This window comes from Akebia trifoliata, chromosome 10 (assembly GCF_017979445.1).
Source record: "Akebia trifoliata isolate Shusen 1 chromosome 10, ASM1797944v1, whole genome shotgun sequence".
Classification (NCBI taxonomy): domain Eukaryota; kingdom Viridiplantae; phylum Streptophyta; class Magnoliopsida; order Ranunculales; family Lardizabalaceae; genus Akebia; species Akebia trifoliata.
Window position 1 is genome coordinate 26,484,446 of NC_141384.1, and position 22,091 is coordinate 26,506,536.

The 22,091-nt window shown below is 34.7% G+C and overlaps 1 protein-coding gene and 1 pseudogene across 1 annotated transcript; one reads left to right on the forward strand and one right to left on the reverse strand.

Moving 5' to 3' along the window:
* Positions 1-1,043: 1,043 nt before the first annotated feature.
* Positions 1,044-6,476, reverse strand: LOC147393484 (pentatricopeptide repeat-containing protein At5g61370, mitochondrial pseudogene; annotated as a pseudogene).
* On the forward strand, positions 6,401-19,071 carry LOC147393485 (hsp70-Hsp90 organizing protein 3-like). Its single transcript, XM_086455379.1, has 7 exons — positions 6,401-7,393; positions 16,739-17,027; positions 17,927-18,012; positions 18,103-18,326; positions 18,461-18,527; positions 18,622-18,681; positions 18,792-19,071. The coding sequence occupies exons 1-7, from the start codon at positions 6,503-6,505 to the stop codon at positions 18,903-18,905; spliced, it is 1,731 nt and encodes a 576-aa protein (XP_086311505.1). The 5' UTR covers positions 6,401-6,502; the 3' UTR covers positions 18,906-19,071.
* Positions 19,072-22,091: the final 3,020 nt, after the last annotated feature.

Consider the following 22,091-nt stretch of genomic DNA (forward strand, 5'->3'; position numbering starts at 1 on the left):
TTAGAATATATCAATTGGGATATTCTAGAATATTTATATTAGGTAGTTTTCATATATCTTGGTTGATGTAATGTCTATAAATACCCTATTGGGGCTTTTGTAATATTCATCCAAGAATTATAAATAAAATTCATATTTTTTTCATGGTATCAGAGTTCAAGCTCCACTGAGTACATCGATCTTGGTGCGCCATTCTACAGCGATGGCGGTGGCGCCATCGTTGAACCTTAATCATTTTGTTATATTATTAGTATTTTGTTTTTCAATAAAATACCGTCTTTCTCTATGTTTCGGATCTAGATATCTTTTATTCTCTTCTTTTCTATTATTCTAGGTTTTTTGTTTTTTCAATAAAAATCACAACTCCTTCTATATCTCTACAAATCTTCCAATTTCACACATTCATGTTACATGATCTCATTTTTTTTCCTATATAAAATCTCTCCAACGAGAGTTTTTTTATTTAAATGGCACAATCCTACTTTTTATGCTTCTAGCAGAGATCATGACAGATCTGGTCTAATAAGTCACCGGCTCCGACGGACTCAAAAAGAGCGAGATGCGACCGTGATGGACTTCATAGACAGACGATGACCTCCAGCAAGCACGATTGACACTTCAACGATCAATGAACATATCCATTAATGAGATTAAATAGTTATTCAACAAAACCAATTGCATATTCCTTTTTCAAAGGACCATGCAATTGCGGGAGGATATTAGAGAATAAGATGCACTGTATTAAGATGCATGAGATACATTGTATCATTGTTAGTGTATCTCATCACAAATGAAAGGTTGTGATGAAGGATATTCTAGAATATATATTGATATTTAGAATATATCAATTGGGATATTTTAGAATATTTATATTAGGTAGTTTTCATATATCTTGGTTGATGTAATGTCTATAAATACCCTATTGGGGCTTTTGTAATATTCATCCAAGAATTCTCAATAAAATCAGATTTCTTTAGTTATCAAGGCCCCTTCACCCTTGAAATACCAATCCCTATTTTGATGAATATTTGAAATACCCATTGGCATACATCTTGACCTAGGTCTTCTCTAGAGACTAACAGAAAATGACCTATATACCCTCATCTTCAATCTCCAGTCAAGAAAAATAAATCACCCCTTCAACAGCTCAACCCTCAAGAACAAGATAAGATTTTTGAGGAAGTAGAAAATTATGGATTTTTGGGTAGAAAAAATCCCAAAAATCCATCACTTTCTACAAGAGCTTAAAGGCAATGGACTGAAGTCAGGGATGTTTGGCTATAGCTAAAGATGAAGGTATTTAAACCACTTCTTGTTAATCTTGCAGAATAGCATGAGAATCAGGGGGTGTATGTCACCAGTTTGAAAACATGGGGGTATCTCAAACATTCACCAAATTAAAGTGATCCCAAAGGTGTTCATATTTCCAGTCCAAAAATAGCTTCCAAATAACTGTACTAGATCTTAAACTTTCTAAAACTCATAATCATGCAGGTTGCAAACAGGATAGTAAATCACCATTGTTTAACTTCAAACACTTAGCAAAGTAATTGTCCAAAGTGTTCTTCTTCTTTTTCTTCTTATTCTTAATCTCCAGCATTGTTCTCTCCACGCTCACTTCATCCACCTTCTTAGTTGGCTTTAAATACTTCTGTGATCGATGGATCCAGCACATTGCTTGAGCATAGAAGAACGATACCCCGACCACTTGATCCCAAAGCTGTCTACCCTTTTCAAACTCCCCTCCTCTACAAAGCTTCTGTATAAACAGATCATACACCAGCCCATAGTCCCCTATGCAACTCTTCTTCATTCACTCAAACAGCTTGAGACCACAGCCCACCTTCTCAGCTCCACAGAGAACACCAATAAAGTCATAGTAAAACCTCGGTTCCAGCCTCAACCCATCTTCAATCATCTCATCCACTACCCAATTACCTCTTCCAAACCTCCCTGTCAAATACAAAACTCTAATGACAAGATAATAACTGACCCAATCAGGACAACAACCCGAATACTTCATCAAATAGAGGGTTTGATAAACTTCCTTCACTCTTCTCATCTTACCCAAACAAGATAGCAAGATATTGAAACTAACAGTATTCAGGCCAATAACATTAGACCTCATCTCCATCATCAAAGTAGAAGTTTTGGGAACAAGCGCAGAGGGATTGAATTTTAGGTTTCTCTTGCAAAGGCACCTTAGGAATGTATTATAATAAAACAGGTCCAGTGCAATTACCAACATCTTCATCTCATTGAGAATTCTATGAGCTTCCTTCCCATTTCCATGGACACACCATCCATGAAGAAGATTCTTACTAATGCAAGCCACAACACCAAAGATATTGCCTTTATGCTGCCAAACGACTCCTTCAGCTTTTCTTGCATGCCTTGTGGCACAAAGGGCATGAACAATGGCTGTTACAGTAATTCTATTTGTCGGACACTTGAACTTCTCCAAGTTCTTGAAATGCCCCACCGCTTCGTCTTCTCTCCCCAATTTTACTAATGTCTCGGCGACAATACTAAAGGTTTTGGTCTCCATTGTCCAACCCTCCTTTTGGAGATCCGAAACCAATATATTCAATGCGATGAGATCTTTTTTTTCCGCAAACACCCCGATTGCATAATTAAGAGTGTCGTCCCCTAATGTATATTTCAGGTTTTTCCAAGACCACACGAAGAATCTGAGGAGTCTCCTAGTGGGTACTAGAGTTTTGCAAGAATGTATGATTTGGGTTACAAGTGTAGAAGTGATTAAAACTGTTGAGCGATCAAGACTTGCTTCCAAGTCATCTAGAACACCAATGCCGCTCGAGACGATATGACATAGCTCTTGAAAATCGGGTGATGGTTGTTAAGGCAGTGTTGTGTAGTAGAGACATGGCATATGAATCGGTTTCAATTGAGAGTAAGTTAAGTTTGATTTCAGTAGTGAAATCATACCCTTTGAGGAATTTTGTCAAATGGGTGGTGGTAATTCAAAAAAAAAAAAAAAAAATTTGGTTTTTTAATACAAAAACATGAAGTTTGAGGTGGAAAATCTGTAACCATTGAGAAAGCATTCAAATGTTGGGATGATTCAACTTGAGTAACTACTTCGTATATATATAAACAAAAGGCGATTCATGATTGGGTGATCAATCAAATCCAACTTTGTTCTTATAACACACCAAACCATGCAATTAGATATGGCGTTTATGTGAGGAAGAATCGAAAATTGAATGTTGTTGGATCGTCACTTCCATCACACACGATGACTCATGTATTTATTAGAATAAAAAATAGTAGAGGTTTCACTCTCACCTCCTTTATGGGAATAGCGTAACAGATAGTCCCACATCGTTTAAGTATAGATAAAAATATTGATTTATAAATCAAATTGTCAAATTAGATCTCTGAGCAATGATCAGATTTGCGTGAAAGTTTTTCAAGGTTCAAAACATTGCATCTGGATCTCAGATACAAATTACGCATATGAGCTCGCTATAATTTTTTATTGCACTTTTTGGTCAATATTAGTGATACCCCTACAATGTTTTCACTAATCATGGCATGGCCTGCTACCTAGTGGTGCACAATAAATCTGAGAAGTGAACTAATCGAAGGCTTTTGGATTGATTCCATTGAACATGATTTGATTGGGTACGGATTGTGTAAAAAAGTTTTTTGAATTGGATTGGTTCGGATTGAATATGATTTGATTCGGGTATAGACTGTGTAAAAAAATCGATTGATTTGATTCGATTCTGGATTAGGGGTATAATAGAATCAAAGAAAGTAAAAACATTCAAACAATACTAAAAGTCTCAAACCCTTTTGTTATGCGTGTTATGTGTTATACATAATATTTTGTTTAATATTTATTTTGTTTAATTTTAAATTTTAACTATTTTAATTTTACTATTGAAAATAACAAGAATGAGAACTGAGAAAAATAATAAGTATGAGAATCGTAAACCAATCTGAACCAAGGTGGGTTTGGATTGATTCGATTCTATAGAGTAATTGGATTGGTTTGATTCCAAATTTGTAGAACCGATTATGTTTGGTTCGATTTTGATTTTGCACAAATCCGAATCATGTGCACCCCTAATGCTACCCTAGCCCTAAGATTTGTTAAGAGAGTAAATTACCTAAATGCCCTTATCTTCAACTTCTTGTGGAAATCTCTTTTAATTTTTGGTTTATTTTTATTTTCCTGAAAAATCTATCATCTACAAAATTTTATAGATTTTAAAATCTTGATTTTTCGTCCAAAATTATATCACCTTCAAGCTCTTCAACCTCTATCAAAAATCATTTTTTATTTATTCATCATCATGCATTATTTTTTACTTCACTTTAATCTTTGGTTTAAAAAAAAAACCTTGATATTTCTACCTAAAATTAATCATCGTCTTCCATATTATCTCATTTTTTAAGTTTGTAGTAGAAGTTAGTAGAATTTTAAGGTTGAAAATGATTAATTTAGAAAAATCATCATTGTACTTCTCCAAAAATTATTATTGAGGTTTAAATATTGAAAGTGTTGTGATCTTAAGCGTAAATTTTTTTACCATAACATTGAAGATGACCAGAGATACCTCTGAAAATGATGCCATGCCTCCCTTGGCCCCAGTCTTCAATAACCAAAATTCTTGATTTTTCTTTCCAAAAATCAATCATCTCCAACCTAACCTCAATGATAAATTAACTTAATCTACTCAAACTTATCTTCAATCCAATGTTTTCTACCTTTCATTAACCATTTGAGAAAATCTTAGATATTCTTCCAAAGTTCCATTTTTTTAATATTTCTCTAAAAATGTTAAAGACTTGAAGTAGATAGAATCTTTAGGTTTGAAGTTGAAGTTGAGATTTAAAAATTTTACTCAAAGAGATTGAAAATGATTGGGCTTTCAGTTAGAAGTGGAGGATGAAATAACTCATTTATAAACGAGACGAGACAAATAGCAAGATTTGAAACCATGCTAAGATCCAAAATTTGGAAAACACATAAAAGTGTGTGGATCCACAGAGAATAAAGAATTAAAAATTAACCTATGCAAATTTATCAAAAATCAATAATAATAAAAATAAAAATAAGACACAAATCAATAAAATAGAGAAAACAAATAAACCAAGCAATTGAAAGAGATTGAGATGCAAGCTTGTAAAGAAGAGATATCTCCATTTTTATGTAAGATCTTAATAACGAAGCCAAACAAATCAAACAAACTCTCAGAACAAGACACTAAGCTCTGTTACGAAGAAAAGCAAAATAAAAGTCTTCTTCGTAGAATCCTACAATCCCAATGAAAGAGAGAATAGACAAATCGTCGGTCACGACTTCTTAGATCCTATGGTAGACAATGAGTCGTTTAGTTTGATGATAACCTTAAGCCGCAAAGAAGTAATGCTTGTAAAGATAATTATTAAGAGCTGAAAAAGTGATTAATAGATGATGATACGAAGTAAGGTTTAAAGAGAAGTGGGGTTTGCATAGAAGTTGTAAAGACAAGAAGACAATGAGTTTTTTGGATAAGAAGCATAGAAATTGAAGAGGCACTAGGATATAAAATGAATTTGTTAGGGAAAAAAAAAAGAAGATATTTTTGCCCAACGAAAAAGTCGTACAAAACAATCCTCCCTTTATATAGGTAATAAATTAATATTTCAACCAACAAAAGAACACATATAAATAATAATTTCCGCCTAACATCTATCACAAATGCATCAAATATCATCTGAAACACTTAAATGTCACATATTATTATTAAAAATAAATCCCACACATCGCAGAGCCCCACTCCCCTCCCACTCTAAATACTCTAAATTTGAGTTCATAATTTAAACAAGAGTAAGACTAATGTAAGGTCCCTAAGCTCACCTTGTGGCATCCAAAACCATGATCCGATGTATTCCAACTAAAATCAATCTAATGTTGGTGTATGTTGTTGCATAAAGCCTAATCAAGGATTTGAAGAAGCGATTGGGATGCATGCCTCTAACCAGCCAAGAACCTACTACTCTTTCGATTTGGATTGTATGTTTTTTCATGAAATTTAAAGGGTTGTAGTTTTCAAGTGCTGTGGTAATCCAATTTAGTTCAATGACCTAAGTTAATAGGAAAGTGTTTGTTTTAGAGTCTGAAGTGACCTTAGTCGAGACACACAAGGGACACCTTGATGTGGCGGTGTGCGTATGTCCATAGATACATTTTACTCGTATCTCGAGGCATATACTCGCCACTCCTTGGAGATGCCTCCAAGGTCACTCCAACGTTTATTTATTTTTTAATAAAACTCCCACGTGGGACACAAATCCATACGAGTGCAACCCATCGACAACGCACAGTTTCAACTTTAACCTACGACTTCGAACTTTCCAGAATGTTGCAACTCTCCTAGAAATCTCAACTCCAACTCCAACTCCAACTCGTCATCTCTTCTCATAAAAGCCCAACAAAACCCTACAACACCACCAGCCATTACTACTCCATTCTCAATTTCTCATAATGGCTGAAGAAGCTAAAACCAAAGGTAACGCAGCTTTCTCGGCGGGCCGCTTCTCAGAAGCTATTCAATTCTTCTCAGAAGCCATCTCTCTCGCCCCAACCAATCACGTCCTCTACTCCAACCGCTCCGCCGCTTACGCTTCTCTCCACCAATACACAGAAGCGCTTTCAGACGCTAAGAAGACAGTCGAGCTTAAACCCGATTGGTCCAAATCCTACAGTCGTCTCGGTGCAGCCCATCTCGGTATCGGTAATTTTGATGAAGCCATCTCCGCTTACAACAAAGGTCTCGAACTCGACCCCAACAACGAAGCCTTGAAATCTGGTCTCGCTGATGCTCAATCTTCAGCCGTACGATCTCGCGCCCCTCCATCTTCGTCTTCGCCTTCTCCTTTTGGGAATATTTTCCAAGGTTCAGATTTGTGGGTGAAATTGGCGGCTGATCCGATGACGAGGGGTTATCTTCAACAGCCGGATTTCGTGAAAATGATTCAAGATTTGCAGAGAAACCCTAATAATTTGAGTTTGTATTTGAAGGATCAGAGAATGATGCAAGTGATTGGGGTTTTACTTAATGCGAAGTCAATGAATCCAATGGACGAGGAGGAGATGGAAAGGGAGATAGCTAAGGAAGAATCGGAGCCAAAGAAGCAGCCAGAGAGTGAGCCGGTGAAGAAGCCAGAGCCAAAGCTGGAACCGGAGCCCGAGGTAATGGACGAGGACAAGGAGAAGAAGGTGAAGGCGCAGAAGGAGAAGGAGTTGGGGAATGCAGCGTATAAAAAGAAGGATTTTGAGAATGCTATTGAGCATTATACGAAAGCAATAGAGATCGACGACGAGGATATTTCGTTTATCACAAACAGAGCGGCGGTTTACTTGGAGATGGGAAAGGTAATTAATTTCTCATGAACTTTGCATCTATATTTGTTTTTTGATCTTGTTTTATTTTGATTAATGAGGTTTGATGGTAAGCTTAGAGAGTGAAAATTTGTTATATTTTTTTACTTGTGGGCGAGTAGATTTTAGTGTTCGATCAGAAGTTGTATTATTTGATCAATGTGGAAGTATTGTAAACCTATGTTACCAGGTTTGAATTGCGGTTCATGGTTTGCCACTCTAGTACGAACAATGTCCGTTCGGGTAGGCAGTTTACTTAGGTTTATTTGCTTGTGCATATATATATATATAATTCAAGCATGCAAGTTATTAGTACAAGTATAATGTTAAGAAATTCTTAGGGTTAAACAAAAAAAAATATTTTTTCTTAGGACTTAGCTAGGTCACATGAGGCTCCCTAGTGAATCCCCACATAGAAAAAATAATTATTATTGATCCTTGAAAGCTTCTTACGTCCTGTTTGGTGACCTTTAATCCAATTTTTCCAAACTTGTTGTCTTTCTTGCTTTCTCTTCCCAAAAAATGGGAAAAGAAATCCTTTTTCTCAAAGATTTGTAGTTGGTTAAACAAATCATGTTCCTCCATTTCACTCTGACCCAAAAAAATTATCCCAAAGACTTGAGTGAATATGCTAGTACAATTTTATTCATATGTGTGCGGTGGTTTATGGAGGGAAAGCATGATGCATATTGGACTTTGACTCTACTGTTCTAAGCACTAATGCTTTTTTCTTTTTTTTTTTTGGTGATTTTTTTTTTTTCAAATGGGTGTTGCTTGTAAAAGGACATGAGTAATCACGAACCTTTAGCTCCTTTTCTTGTTTTCTTTCTTTCTTTTCCGAAAGCTTTATCCCAAAGGTTTGGGGTTTGCTAAACTTATCTTGTTTCTCCATTCCAGCCTGTCCATAACTACGTCTTCTCTCTCTTTTAGGACCTTCAATGTAAATATTTCTTCTAAGTAGGGCTATAATTGGCCTTCCTTGAACAATTCCCATACCATTTTAGTTGACTTTCTCTTAGTTTATTGCTTATAGGAGCTATGCTTACATTTTCTTGAATGCCTTCATTTCTTACTTTATCTTTCCAAAGTCATTTCAACTCCCTTATCTTTTCTATGCTTGATTTATTATTAGGATGCTTCTTGACCTTCTCGTTTCTCTTCTATGTGATTTGCGATTTTGGGTTTGGATATATTAAAGTGGGTCCTCTTGACCTCCTATGAACTAATGCCTTACATGTCTAGTAAAGTTCTATACTTATCAAGAAGAAAAAAAGTACTCTCACTTTACACATACACACACTCACGCACGCACATACACACACATATATTGCTGTAGGATATCTACAATTCTAAGTAGTTTTCTAATTCTATTAGGATTTGTTTCTATTTTCTAGTTACTTTAGAAGTACTATTAGTTGTTAGTTTTTATTTTTGTTTAAATTTATTTTTATCTTTAGGCTATAATTAGAAGTGCTTAGAAGTATCCAAATTGAGTTATAATAGATTTAAGAAGTTAGTATTCTATTATAGTTGGATTAGAAAGTTACTTTTTAGTGTTTTAAAAGGTTTCTAAGTTGTTATGAAGGAGTTATCTAAATAAGGATTTATAAAAAAAAAATCTATATAAGGAGTTCCAAAAATTAATTAGAAATATATCAATTCAATTATCTTTTCTCTCTTAATTACTTTATTTATTTATTTATTTATGCTTTATTTTTTCCAAGTTATTGTTTGTTTATCAATTGAATATATTGATTCAAATTGATTTTGTGTTTTTCATTGAACACAAGCTCTCAATTTTTTTTTGAATCTGTTCATTTATATGCTTTCGCTACATCATATACATAGGTAAAAAAGTTTATCTCACCCCTAGACTCGATTATCAATGAAGATCCACCTCTTATTCCCTGTAAAAGGTCTTAAATCTAGGAGGGGTTCCTAAATCAAGACTCTCCAATGATTAAGTTAGCAAGAAATCAAGAAGGGTTGAGTTTGAGAATGAGTCAGAAGTTCTTTACCTATGTGTTGATTCATTTATTTATAGATTTAGAAAGTCCATTTTTTTTTTTTTTTTTTGCCTTTTCCTGACAAGAATCTTATTAGTCTTCCCTTGTCTTTAGTGTCATTTTTTTTATAAGCATCTTTATTGTCCTCTAGTTAGGAATCTTTTATTCTTTTCATTTTCATTCTTTGTTGATTCAAGATCCTTCTTAATCTTGATCTCCTTCTAATTTGATTTGAGAATTTTAGTACAATAACAATATTGATTTTATTAACATGAGGCTTCCTGATCTTCACCTATCTCTTCTATGTGATTTGCAATTTTTTGTTAGGATCTATTAAAGTTGGTCCTCTTACCCTCCTTTGAACTAATGCCTTACATGTCCACTAAAGTTTTATAAAGAAAAAAAATGTAATCTCATTTTATAATCTACATTTAGTGTATATATGTATATACCTCACCCTCAGACTTGAATCTCGATGAAGATCTCCTTCCTATTCTCTGCAAAAAGTCTTAGATCTTGGAGAGGTTTTTAAATCAAAGACCTTTTGATGATCAAGTTAGAAAGAATCAAGAAGGGCTGAGTTAGAGAATGAGTCAAAAGTCCTTTACGTATGTATTGATTTCTTCATTTATGGATATTGAATTCAATTTTTTCCATTATTTTCGTATTCGTAATAATGCAAAAAAGAAGGTCTGACTTCAAGTTGTTTAGGAATAGTGGTGTTGAGTTTCTTAATAGGGAATCAATTTCTTTTGATAACTTTCTTGGCATCCTTTGACTTAGTGTCTTTCCCCAACTAAGAACTTTTTATTCTTATTATTTTCATTCTGTATTGATTTATAGTTTTCCTAATCTGTACTTCTTTCTAATTTGATATAAAAATTTTACTACAATTATAATCTTATGTATATTGGGAAATCTTCTGTTAAGATTTGTTTGGGTTCTCTCCTTATTTTCATGATCTTTCCTTAATGAAATGATCATTTAGTTGTGTTCAACTAAGTGCTTTGCTTCTGCCACATGTCACTCTGGCCAAATCCTTTTTAGGATTCATGAGAGTTGACACGTGGGTGATCTTAGCTTAAACCACTTATTAGTTGAATTAGTTCTTCAATATTAATAGTGTACCGTGTGCCTATACTGACTCAGCTTTTTCATGCGTTAGTGACCATGTGGAAGCTTACATTGGTCTGTGCTAATAAGTGTAATTATACATTCACAATTGTCCGTTCTCACACGTTTCGACAGTAGGTAGGAAATTGGTTCAAAGGAATTCAAGTTTTAGAGGAAATTTATTGAGATTACACTTCAATAGAAATGATAACGGTCGAGCTGGACGAGGGATGGAGGACCCAAGTAAGTGGCTCGAAATATTTGTGTCACCAAGGTTAAGAGGATAAGATGATTGAAAAGATCAGGCTAGGGGAGGGCCAATGAGGGCTCAAGGAGGCATTGACAACACAATGGATGCATGAAATGACCCTGAGATGAGATTGGTATGGAAGATCCAAGGAAACGACTCATAAAGGCAAGGGTATTGTATCAAAGCCAAGAAGGCTATGTGAATAGGCAGGTTAGGCTTAATGAAAGCCAATGAAGGGTTAAGGTGACAACATGAAAACATAAAATATACATGGCATACATTGAGTTAGATGAGGGACGAGGGCCCTAGTAAGTAACTTGAAAAAGTGAAATATGAAAGGGAACAATGAGGCTGTCGAATCAAGTGAGGGAGAATGTTATAGTCTCATATTGCGACTTAATAACTTTTCCTTTAAAAACAGATACTAGAAAATACTATAAGATCCTAGAAAGCTTTAGTAGGTGATAGAAAAATATAGAATGCTATGGAGAAATTTGGAAGAATCTATAATATTCTTGTATATTCTCTTACTACAAGAATTTGTGGTCTTATACACTATTGGAATGCTTTAGAATAAGAATGTTATAAAATATGATTAGAATAATTATTGATGTGTCTTATGAATATTACATTTGCTAACGTGGACAACATGAATTTTCAACGTGGCCACTATCGCATGAGAAAACTGAGTCAGGATAGACACATGTTGCATTATTAGTATTGACGAGCTATCTCGACTGATGATTAGTTTAAATCGAGACTCTCCATGTGTCAATTCTTCTGAAGTCCAAAGAGGACTTAGTTAGAGTGACACGCGACTAAAGCAAAGCACTTGGTTGAGCGCAACCGAGTGATTATTTTATTTAGATAAGATCGTGAAGTAAGGAGAGCACTCAAGCAGATCTTAAAAGAAGATTTTCGAAAGTATATAAAATTCTAATTGTATTATAGTTTTCAAATCAAATTAGGAGATCCATATCAAAAAAAGTCTTGAATTAATACAAAATGAAAATGATAAGATTAAAAGGTTCTTAATTGGAGAAGGATACTGAAAATAAGGAAAAATTGATCATATTCTCATCAAGAAAAATCCCAAAAGATAGTTGACTCTCTGAGTCTGTAAATAAAGGAATCACAAATAGGTAAAGGATTTTTGACTCATTCTCAAACTTAGTCCTTTTTGATTTATTGCTAAGTTGATTGTCAGATGGGGTCTTGATTTGAGAATCTCTCCCAAATTTAAGACTTTTTGCAGGGAACAGGAGGGAGATCTTCATCATGATTTAAGTTTGGTGTGAGGTAAACTTCAAGATATATATATACATCTTCTTTGGGGTAAAGGGTGTGAAAGAGAAAAAATAATAAAGTTGGGGGTATTCTTGGGAAGGAGAAGAAGAGAGAAGACAAAAGAGAAGGGGCAACCATCCTCGAGATTAGTTGTTTATGGGGTTATATATCTTGAGACAAAGGAGTAGGGTCCACCATTGATATACTAGGCACAAGCATCTTTTTTGGAGTTAAAGAGGTAAAAGAGGAAAGATAGTAAAGTTATAGGGGTATTATTGATGAAGGGGCTAAAAAAAGAAATATAGTAAAATTGGAAGGGGAGAAAGGAGGAGATGAAAGACAATAAAATTGAAAGGCGTGAAGAAGAAAAGCAATAAAGTGGGTGGTGTGGACCCCACTCCATTGTAGTTGGAATGGGACCCGTCGTTGTGTTTTATTATATAATGGGTCAAGGATTTCAGGAAATGGGTCAAGTTCAAGGTGGGTAAATGGGATAGAGTTAGATTCTGGGAGGATTGGTGGTGTGGTTATTCTCCTCTGAGTCATAAATTCCCGTGCCTATACAACCTCTCGTCAAAGAAAAAGTTAGAGTGTGCTGCTTTTTTGAACCTTGAGGGAAACTAGATTGTCTGAAATTTGGGTTTTAGGAGGGTCTTTAATGATTGGAAATTTCAAGAGGTGACAGAACTTACTACTCTCCTTGATCATGCAAGATGGGATTGTACGGAAGAGGATAGGAGAGAGTGGATTCGCACTGAAGGAAACATCTTCGCTATTTGGGGCTAGTTCACACTATAAATTTGATCAGTAATTTTTCTTCTATGCTCATTTGGGGATCAAGGTGCGTTTTTTCACTTGGTTAGCCGTGTCGGGCAAACTTCCCACTCTTGATCTTCTCATTATTTGGGGATTTGTGACCAAAAACTATTGTTTCTTGTGCAATTCTATTAATGAGTTGGTGGTTCACATTCTCATTCATTGCGAGTTCTCTGTCTATTTGGCATCATTTCCTCAATCTTTTTAAATTCAATTGGGTGGTTCCTAGTTCCTTGTTGTCTCTTTTTCAAAGTTGGGATCAATCTATGTTCTTGGGGCGGAAGATCTTGTGGAGACTCCATCCCTTTGCCATTACTTGGGGGCTTTGGTTGGAGAGAAATGGTAGAAATTTTCAAAGATGCAATCTCTTCTTTTCATGAAGTGGTGCTTAGAATACTTGGTCTGTTATTTTTTTGGTGTAAATTGACCCCTAATTTTTTTTGTGGAGTTTGTCTTTAGATGGGATTCTTTTTGTGATTAGTTTACTTTTTTGGTGGGTCATCTCGACCACCTATTGTATTGTTTTTGTTCAATCAATAAATTTAAACTATTAAAAAAATGTATATATATAATGTGGCAAAAGACTACACTGAGCACAATGATGTTGGTTGGAAGTGGTATAGCTATTACAAACTATTTTCACAGAATATTTTTGGACCGGAAATATATATATATATATATATATGGATTAGGATCCGTATACACATAAAGCTACTCATAAAGCTACAACGTGTTTTGTCTTATATGGGCAAATATGTTTGGAATGGGCTGATTTTTTGTGAGAATGATCTCTATGGTGAGGAGATCATCCTTGCCAAAAATCGGCCCATTATGAAACTTCTAGCCCCATGTTTACAAGTTGAAAAATTTTAGACCGTCGAATTTTTGTAAATCACTTTTGATGGGGTTAGAAGTTTTCGAATGGAATGATTTTTTGCAAGGATGATCCCCTCACCACAGAGATCAACCTCACAAAAAATCAGCTCATTCCGAACCTTTTTAACCATATAAGACAAAAACGTTGTAGCTTTATGAGTAGCTTTATGTGTCTACGGAACCCCACCCTATATATATATATATATTTTATGTTTTTTTTTTTGCTGCTCTTTTGGGAGTATGGAACTACAAAGTTGCCAGCTTGCTAAGTTGGTCAAGGTCTCTTAAGTGTTGATACTACAACCTGTGTTCAAACTCCATCTTTATCTACTAATGACTAACCACTGACCCCTTGTCAAAAAATATTTCATGGTTTGCAAAGAAAATTGGAGACCATAGTTTTAAATCAGGCAGTTTTTTCTTTGCTATAAAAGAAGAAAATTACATTCAAGAATTACACTCCTGGGTGAAGCATTGGAGACTATAGTGTTATTTGAATGTATTTTCTTGTGCAATCCTGTTATGAGTGTTTTATGTAACACTGTCATACCGTACATCCTTTGATGCTGGGCCCCTTTGTCCATATCTCCAGGAATTATTATATAGTTAATATTCCTTTGATCATGTATTTAAAGGGTAGATAGATTGTGGCATCGTTGCCTCATCGTTGGGGTTTGTGTGTGTGCATGTGCTTGGCTGTTTGTCTTTCATTTCTCTTCATCTGCTAATTCTCTGTCAGTCCCTTACTACTATTTTACCCCTTTGGGTAATTAGTACCTTTTCTACTGGTAGCCATTCAAACTATAGGAATGGCATCTTTGTGAACTATGATCATATATAGAAAATAAGTGTTGTAGGTTGATAGTGCTAAATGGGGAGTTGCTCTTAGTGGCCCTCAATTGTCTTATAGATTAACTTTATGTTGTTAACTCATTGGGTATTTATCATCTCTTCTATCCATGTCAGTGGAAAATTTTAGGAATAGTATCCAAGTGAAAAACAAATAGAATACAGTGGATGAAATTTACAAGTTGGAGGTGCTTGTAAGCTTACTTTTTCTATGATTGATTTGTAAGCTTACTTTAGTTTGAATCATGGTATTAAAAATTGACATATTTTGTATATTTCGGTTGAAATATGTCTGTTTCGACAGCCACTGATACAAAATTTAAATAACAATGTCTATTTGTCTATATTTCAACCAAAATTTCGGCAAACAATAGATTTCGACGGAAATAATAAAAACTGAGTAGGAAAATGTCAATATTTTGGTGGAAATATTTCGAAATATCTTGAATTGAGACAATAAATGAAAGGGTAAAGATTTTCCCCCCAAAAAATCATATATCTGTATTTCGTATTTAGGAAATAAAAAAAATTATGTATCTTAATTTGTGGTTGAGAGAGAGTGAGAGAGCGATCTTCGGAGAAATCAACTTCATTGCCCTTAGGAATCGCCGCCTGTTGATTGTTGAGATGGTTCCCTTGAAACCAAGAGACAGTGAAGAAGAATAGAGTAGAATTTTGTTTTGCTAGCTATTATGCTGTATGGGAACAAAGGCATGGCACATGTAGAGTAAATTTCTGCTGTTAAAACACGTTGCTTGCTGTTAGACAACAAGTTTGTTAATTTCTAAAAATGTTCCACGTGTCGACTTTTAACTTTTAGGAGACAGTGGATATTTTCTGACCTCACTTGTTAAAATAAAATTCTTAATATTATTAAGAATGTACCCTCCACCTTTTGTTAAATATTTGAGATACTCCCTTGACTTTAATCCTTTCTAATTGACTGGTATAAAATGACATAAATGTCCTCATCTAGAACTTGTAATAAAAAACCTTTTATTTTTTTCAACCTTTTGTAAAATTTTATCTACTTCTACCTTTCATTTATGATTTATCATCTTATGAAGTTAGTAGAACAAAAAAGTTATTTGATGTTTCTATCATTTTTCACAATATTTCCATTATTTCCACAAAATTGTAATTATTTCCACACAGGTCAAAATATTTCCATTTCCGGGCTGACCGAAATCGAAATTTAATACCTTGGTTTGAATGACTGAACTTCGGCACTAGTTTTTTGGAATCTCTCAAATTATGTTCTGCGGCCTCTTTTTCTATGCAATTTAGTTAGTGAGTTATTGTTGTTAGCTAAACCCCACCACTACAACAATGAGGTGGTACCAATACAAAACCCTGCTTAAACTAACGAACCACTAGAAGGAGGAGGATTGTTGGCATCTGTGTATCTGCTTAATGGATTTTTTTTTGGGTTTTATTAACGTGTGCCCTAAGGGCACATCTTAAGATGCATTAAATGTACCTCCAAACTTTATTGTTCTACCAAAACTGCCGTCAATTTTTTTCTTACCGAAAATACCCTCAAATGGTTATTTCCAAGGTGCATTACATGCATTAACAAACCAACTACTCCAAAAGATCGATCTGTTGGAGAGAAGGACTTGAATATTGGAGGATCATGGGGCATAACTGGGACATCCCAAAGAGTGGAGTAAAATATACACTCAACACTCACCCTCACGGTCTCATCCATAAGAGTGGAAAGAATCGTACCCGTGACATATGCGAACCTAGCTCTCTGATACCATGTTAACCAACCGACTACTCCAAAAGACCGATATTTTGGAGAAGGGGAGAACTACGAATATAAAGGGTCATGGAGCTTAACTGGGGAATGGCACACCCGAGAGTGGAGGAAAATATACACAACATGGGACTTTCAAAAATAAAGGCAATAAGGGATGAAACCAACCATTTGGGAAGTTTATTGAGGGCTCCGACACATTCACTACTGCACCTGCAAGCACGTTCTTAACATCTTTTACTTATGTTTTATATTTTCTAACCTAAAAATCATGGTACGATGACCATATAGTTATCTATCTCCAGGAGCCTTCAGATTTTGGGCATATCTTCACTTTCTCTTGCATATCTTTATAACATAAATCTAACCTTTGTATCCAGTATGAGGAATGTATAAAGGACTGTGACAAAGCTGTTGAGAGGGGGAGAGAGCTTCGTGCAGACTTTAAGATGGTTGCAAGGGCATTGACCAGGAAGGGAACTGCTTTGGTGAAGATGGCAAAATGCTCAAAGGACTATGATCCTGCTATCGAGACTTTCCAGAAAGCCCTTACAGAGCATCGGAACCCAGACACACTGAAAAAGCTTAATGATGCTCAGAAAGTAAAGAAAGAACTGGAGCAGCAAGAGTATTTTGATCCACAAATAGCTGATGAAGAGCGTGAGAAAGGTATGGTCCTCTGAAAATCAATTGATAATCTCCTAATGGCGCTCCAGTGTATGTTTATTCTCCAAGTTTAAGCATATTTATAGGGACTGAACTTAGTGAGATGTGGTTATTATATATTTTGTGTTAAGTCGTGGACAACAAAGTGTTAAGTGGAAATGTGTTATTCCTTGTTGCACACAATCGATGGATTTGGGCCATTGGTGCTTTTTTGTGGTTAATTTGAGTGAGGAACCTTGAAGAAACTCTCTCATCTTCTTTTCCTCCGTAAATACTATGATCACACTTTCACATGTACCACCTTAAGTTTTGCAGATTTCTTTTGGGTAATTCAAAAATTTGTAGATTCTCCAATTAAATAATGAGTGCAGTATATGTCCATTCCAAAATTGTTTTGAACACATGCACGCCTTCTGTTTTTTTATTTGGGAATGGGAAAATTGAACTTGAAAACCACTTAAAGTAGTAGGCTGGTTTCCAATTGGTTTTGAAATTTTAAAAACTGGTTCAACTTTACAAAGAAGCTGACGTTTGGTAGTGTTGATTGCAGATTTTTTAATGAATCTAATGCACACAGAATCTGCTTCTGTGATCACCATGCACCTTACACAAGCTGCAGTCAATTTTAAATTTGTTTGCACTGAAACCAAATAAGTTAACTCTGCTTCTCAGATTGATGGAATATCCTCTGAGTTGTTTGTTTTCCTTGCGTTTGCCAATTATTTCCATGCATTTGTGTCGAGTTGTTGTCATAATTTCATTAGTTGAAGGCACAAGAACAAAAGTAGCTGATTCTGCATTTCTTGTGAATTGGCTTCTTCTTTATGTATTTTCTTGATTAGATGTGGATTAAACAATGGCATTTCTAATTCTCATGCCTAAGTTTTGTTGTTGATATACAGGCAACGAGTATTTTAAGAAGCAAAATTATCCAGAGGCCGTGAAACATTATACAGAAGCCTTGAGAAGGAACCCAAAAGACCCCAAGGTATGTTTTTTTGCCTTTGCAAGGCAGGGTTAGATATATTTGTTTTATTATAACAGTGTTTGAGGCCAATGGTTTCTTGTTGCTTCATAGGTTTACAGTAACAGAGCGGCGTGCTACACAAAGCTGACGGCATTGCCCGAGGGATTGAAGGATGCAGAAAAGTGCATTGAACTTGATCCAACATTTTCTAAAGGCTACACTCGAAAAGGTACAATTCAGTTTTTCATGAAGGAATACGATAAAGCATTGGAGACATATCAGGAGGGGCTGAAACATGACCCAAACAACCAGGAATTAATGGATGGTGTGCGAAGGTATGTTGACATAAGTTTTATGGTCCTCTTGTATTTGACATAATCAGGAAAAATATTATCTTTTCAAAAAAAAATACCAATTGGTCAGATTCTTAACCTTAATTGCATGATGTTGTCTACAAAATCCTTTGCAGATGTGTAGACCAGATTAAAAAGGGCAACCGTGGTGACTTTAGCCCGGATGAACTGAAGGAGAGACAGGTTAGATTATTTATTATTTCATCCATTCTTCTTGTGACCATTTTATCAAGATCCTTGAAAAGTAGAGTTATACATTTTGTTTGTTTATATATAGGCAAAGGGCATGCAGGATCCTGAGATTCAAAACATTATATCAGATCCGGTCATGGCACAGGTATGTTAATACAGCAGATTAAGAATTCTTGTATGATAGAAGAGTGGATTTCAGCTTTCACGCGCATTTTTTCTAATGTTTTGGTTATTGGGTACACTTGTGGTGGACAGGTGCTGACTGATCTACAAGAGAACCCGACTGCTGCACAACATCACCTTAAGAACCCTCAAGTGATGCAGAAGATTCAAAAGCTGGTTAGTGCAGGGATTGTTCAGCTAAGATGAAGACGAAAAGGTTTTATAACGGGAAGAAATGAAACTGAGGGATAATTTATGATAAAACGGAAACAACTTAAACTATTTAATTCACTTTCAAGTACTCCCACCATTGTGAGATTTGATGGATCGATTGATTATCTTGTTTTCTTTTTGAAAATTTTGATTTGCCATCTTGTGTTTGGAGTTCTCTGTTTTCTTGTGGATAGGGTTGTTCCATTTCTGTAAAATTGCCTAACTCTCTGAAAAAAAAATTGTTTATGTTTTGTTTCCAAGGAGAAATATGGGATGTTTTATGAGAACTTACATTGCAAAACCAATTTCTTCTTGTAATCTAACCTTTGGGTTAGGCGAGATGGTAGGGATCATGCCTCAGGAACTGTTACTCATTATGATTTATGACCCCAGAGTGTCATGTCTCTGAAGTGAAGGTCACTGGAATACGATTTGTTCCTTAGGGCCATCCGCAAGGATTTATTTCAGGAATTATAGGGGTGTGTGGGGGAGAGGGGGTTGAATGTGCTCGAGGATTAGTCAGATGCTCTTAGAGTTCGGGGTATCCTTGGTTTCCAAGAAAACAAAATACTCTCCTGACGTGACATCTACTAGAACCATAGACTTTATATCTTTGGGATACAAACCCTATCTTGTTGGTGAGGTTTTATGGTTGTAGATGATAGAATCTTTAAACAGCATATGAGGGTAAAAGCTTTCAGTAGAAATCAAAGACAATGGATTATTAGGAGAAAATCAGGGTTATTTTCCAAGGTTGAAGACAAGGGTTTTGTTATGCATCTCTTGGAAGACCGACGCAAGGGATATGCCATTAGTTTGAACGCAAGGTTTATCTAATTGTCACCAAAATCAGAATTGGTTCTTCAAAATTACTCAACCTTAAATAAAGAGAACTTCTATTGGCAACCCAACTTTTCCTTGTTACAACCCAACTGAATTTAAAATTTCAAAAATTAATAGTTTTTGAGAATAGTCATTCTCTCACTTTAGGGAAGAACATTAGGTCCGGAACAAAAAAAAATTCGTTGATGGAGAGAGATCGAAGAGTGGAGCATAAGATCGACATCAAGTGATTAGAGTAAACGATCGTCGTTGATATCAACTTGTTCTTTTTGATAGGTTTGTTGTTGATAGTAGCAATCCGTGGGTTTTTTTAATTTTTAATCTTGTGCAAATATTATGAAATATTTTTTGATGTCTCAGTTTAAATTACATGCATTAATTTTTAGTTAGGAGGTGAAATAATTTAAGTGAACGGGATATAATAAATAAGACTTTGGGAAACCAATAGAATTTTTCTAAATAAATAGTAATGAAGTCTAACTATTATCTTGAGCTCACCTTGTGGCATCCAAATACATGATCCAATGACATAGGGTTGTAAAGGATAAAAATTCTAAATTTAAAAAATGTTTTTTTTCACTGTTGAATTTTAATTTTAAATTTGGGAGTTTTATGGTAGTTTGGTAGTTGTTCATTTTCAAAATCTTGGATCAACCCCCAACAAATGTTTTTTTTTTTTTTTTTTTATCTGAGTTTTTCTATGAAATCTAGAGGACTGCGGTATTAGACTGCCAATTTGAGCTCAAAGACCCTTAGTAAGAATAAAAATCTTACTAAGTTAGTAAGGGAAGTGTTTTTTAAATAATAATTTCACACTTTCGTGATTTTATAAGAAGATGGTGTGCATTTCTCATATTTGTGTGTGGTACATGGTAATAGCACACCCCCAACTAAAACCGTGAGGTTGGATGCCATGAAAGGAATTCTTGGATTGAAACTCATCCCCCTTTCGACAGTTTTGTGGCTATGTTTGGATACAAGAGACATAAGTATTCTGCTAAAGAGCTAGAGCTGGACTTCTCTTTGAAGGAGTTGGAGAAGTATTTCTGTTTTGGAAGTGTGTTTGGGAACCAAACTTTGTGAAGTATTGTCAAAAGTACTTCTGTGGTGAAAATGTGTTTGGGAATTATCCAAGCTTCTGAAAAAAGATCAGAATACACATATTTTCAATATGTACTATTTTTAGGTTGTATGATTCTATGTCTAGCGATGATGTGAATTGAAATTACCCTTTAATTAAAACACACCATTCAAACATTACAAAGGCTTAGCTTAGATTATCTCACAACATCATGGAAGATTATAACATTCGTCCAAATAATTTCAGTATTTGTACGTTTACAATTATGATTAGGCTCATATAAAATCTTAAACTCAAAAAAAATGGGAATCTGACCTAGAGAGAGGGAGCTTATATTGGAACCCCAACTTTGATTTATTTTCTACCATTTACTGATTTTCTTTATTTTTAATTGAGTGTCATAAGTAAAAGTTGGGGTGCCAATAGCAATTCTCATTATAAAACCCCACCCCCTCAAGTTCCTCTTCACAAATGAGTAGACAAGAAAATCAATAATAAAAGAAGAAAATGAGATGTTATCTGGGCAGAGTGGGGATGGCAGTAGGGATGTACATTCGGATAAGTCCGAACCGAACTGAGTTTAGTTAAAATTGAGACCAAATCGAAAATTTCAAGTTTGAATTCAAGTCTCAAACATCAAAATTGAGCCCAGAAAGAACCAAAACTTTTTGGTAAATTTTGGGTTTAGGTTCAGTCCAAGTTCGGGTAAATCTTAATTTTTGTGATTTTGAAATTTAAGTTAAAACCAATGAAATTTTGATTTTTTTATTATTTTAAAACGAGTTCAATTTTTTGGTTCGGATAGATTCAAACTTATAAGTTTATAATACATAAGTATATAAATGTGAGTAATACTAACATCCAAGACCTCATAAGGACGTTAGTATTATCCAACACTTTTTATTTTTTATTTTTTTATAATAATATTTTTTCTCGTTTTGTCTTATACCTCAGATTGAAATCTTTTCGAGTTTTTGAAGATATTAGGATTATTATTAAAGGCATCAGACTCATTACTAATTTTTTAAATAAATAAATAAATTAAAATTATTATTAAAAGTAAGGATTTGATTAAGACGAGAACTATCATCATAATTTTGAAAATCTTGATTATTAAAATTGTGAGGATTTATAATTAAACACTAAAATAAAAAATAATAATAATAGAGATTGACTGAGACTTCACTTGGGAAGTAGAAAAAAAAATGGGGGGAAGAACAGGTTACTAATAATATATTAAAAAAAAAATTAGAATC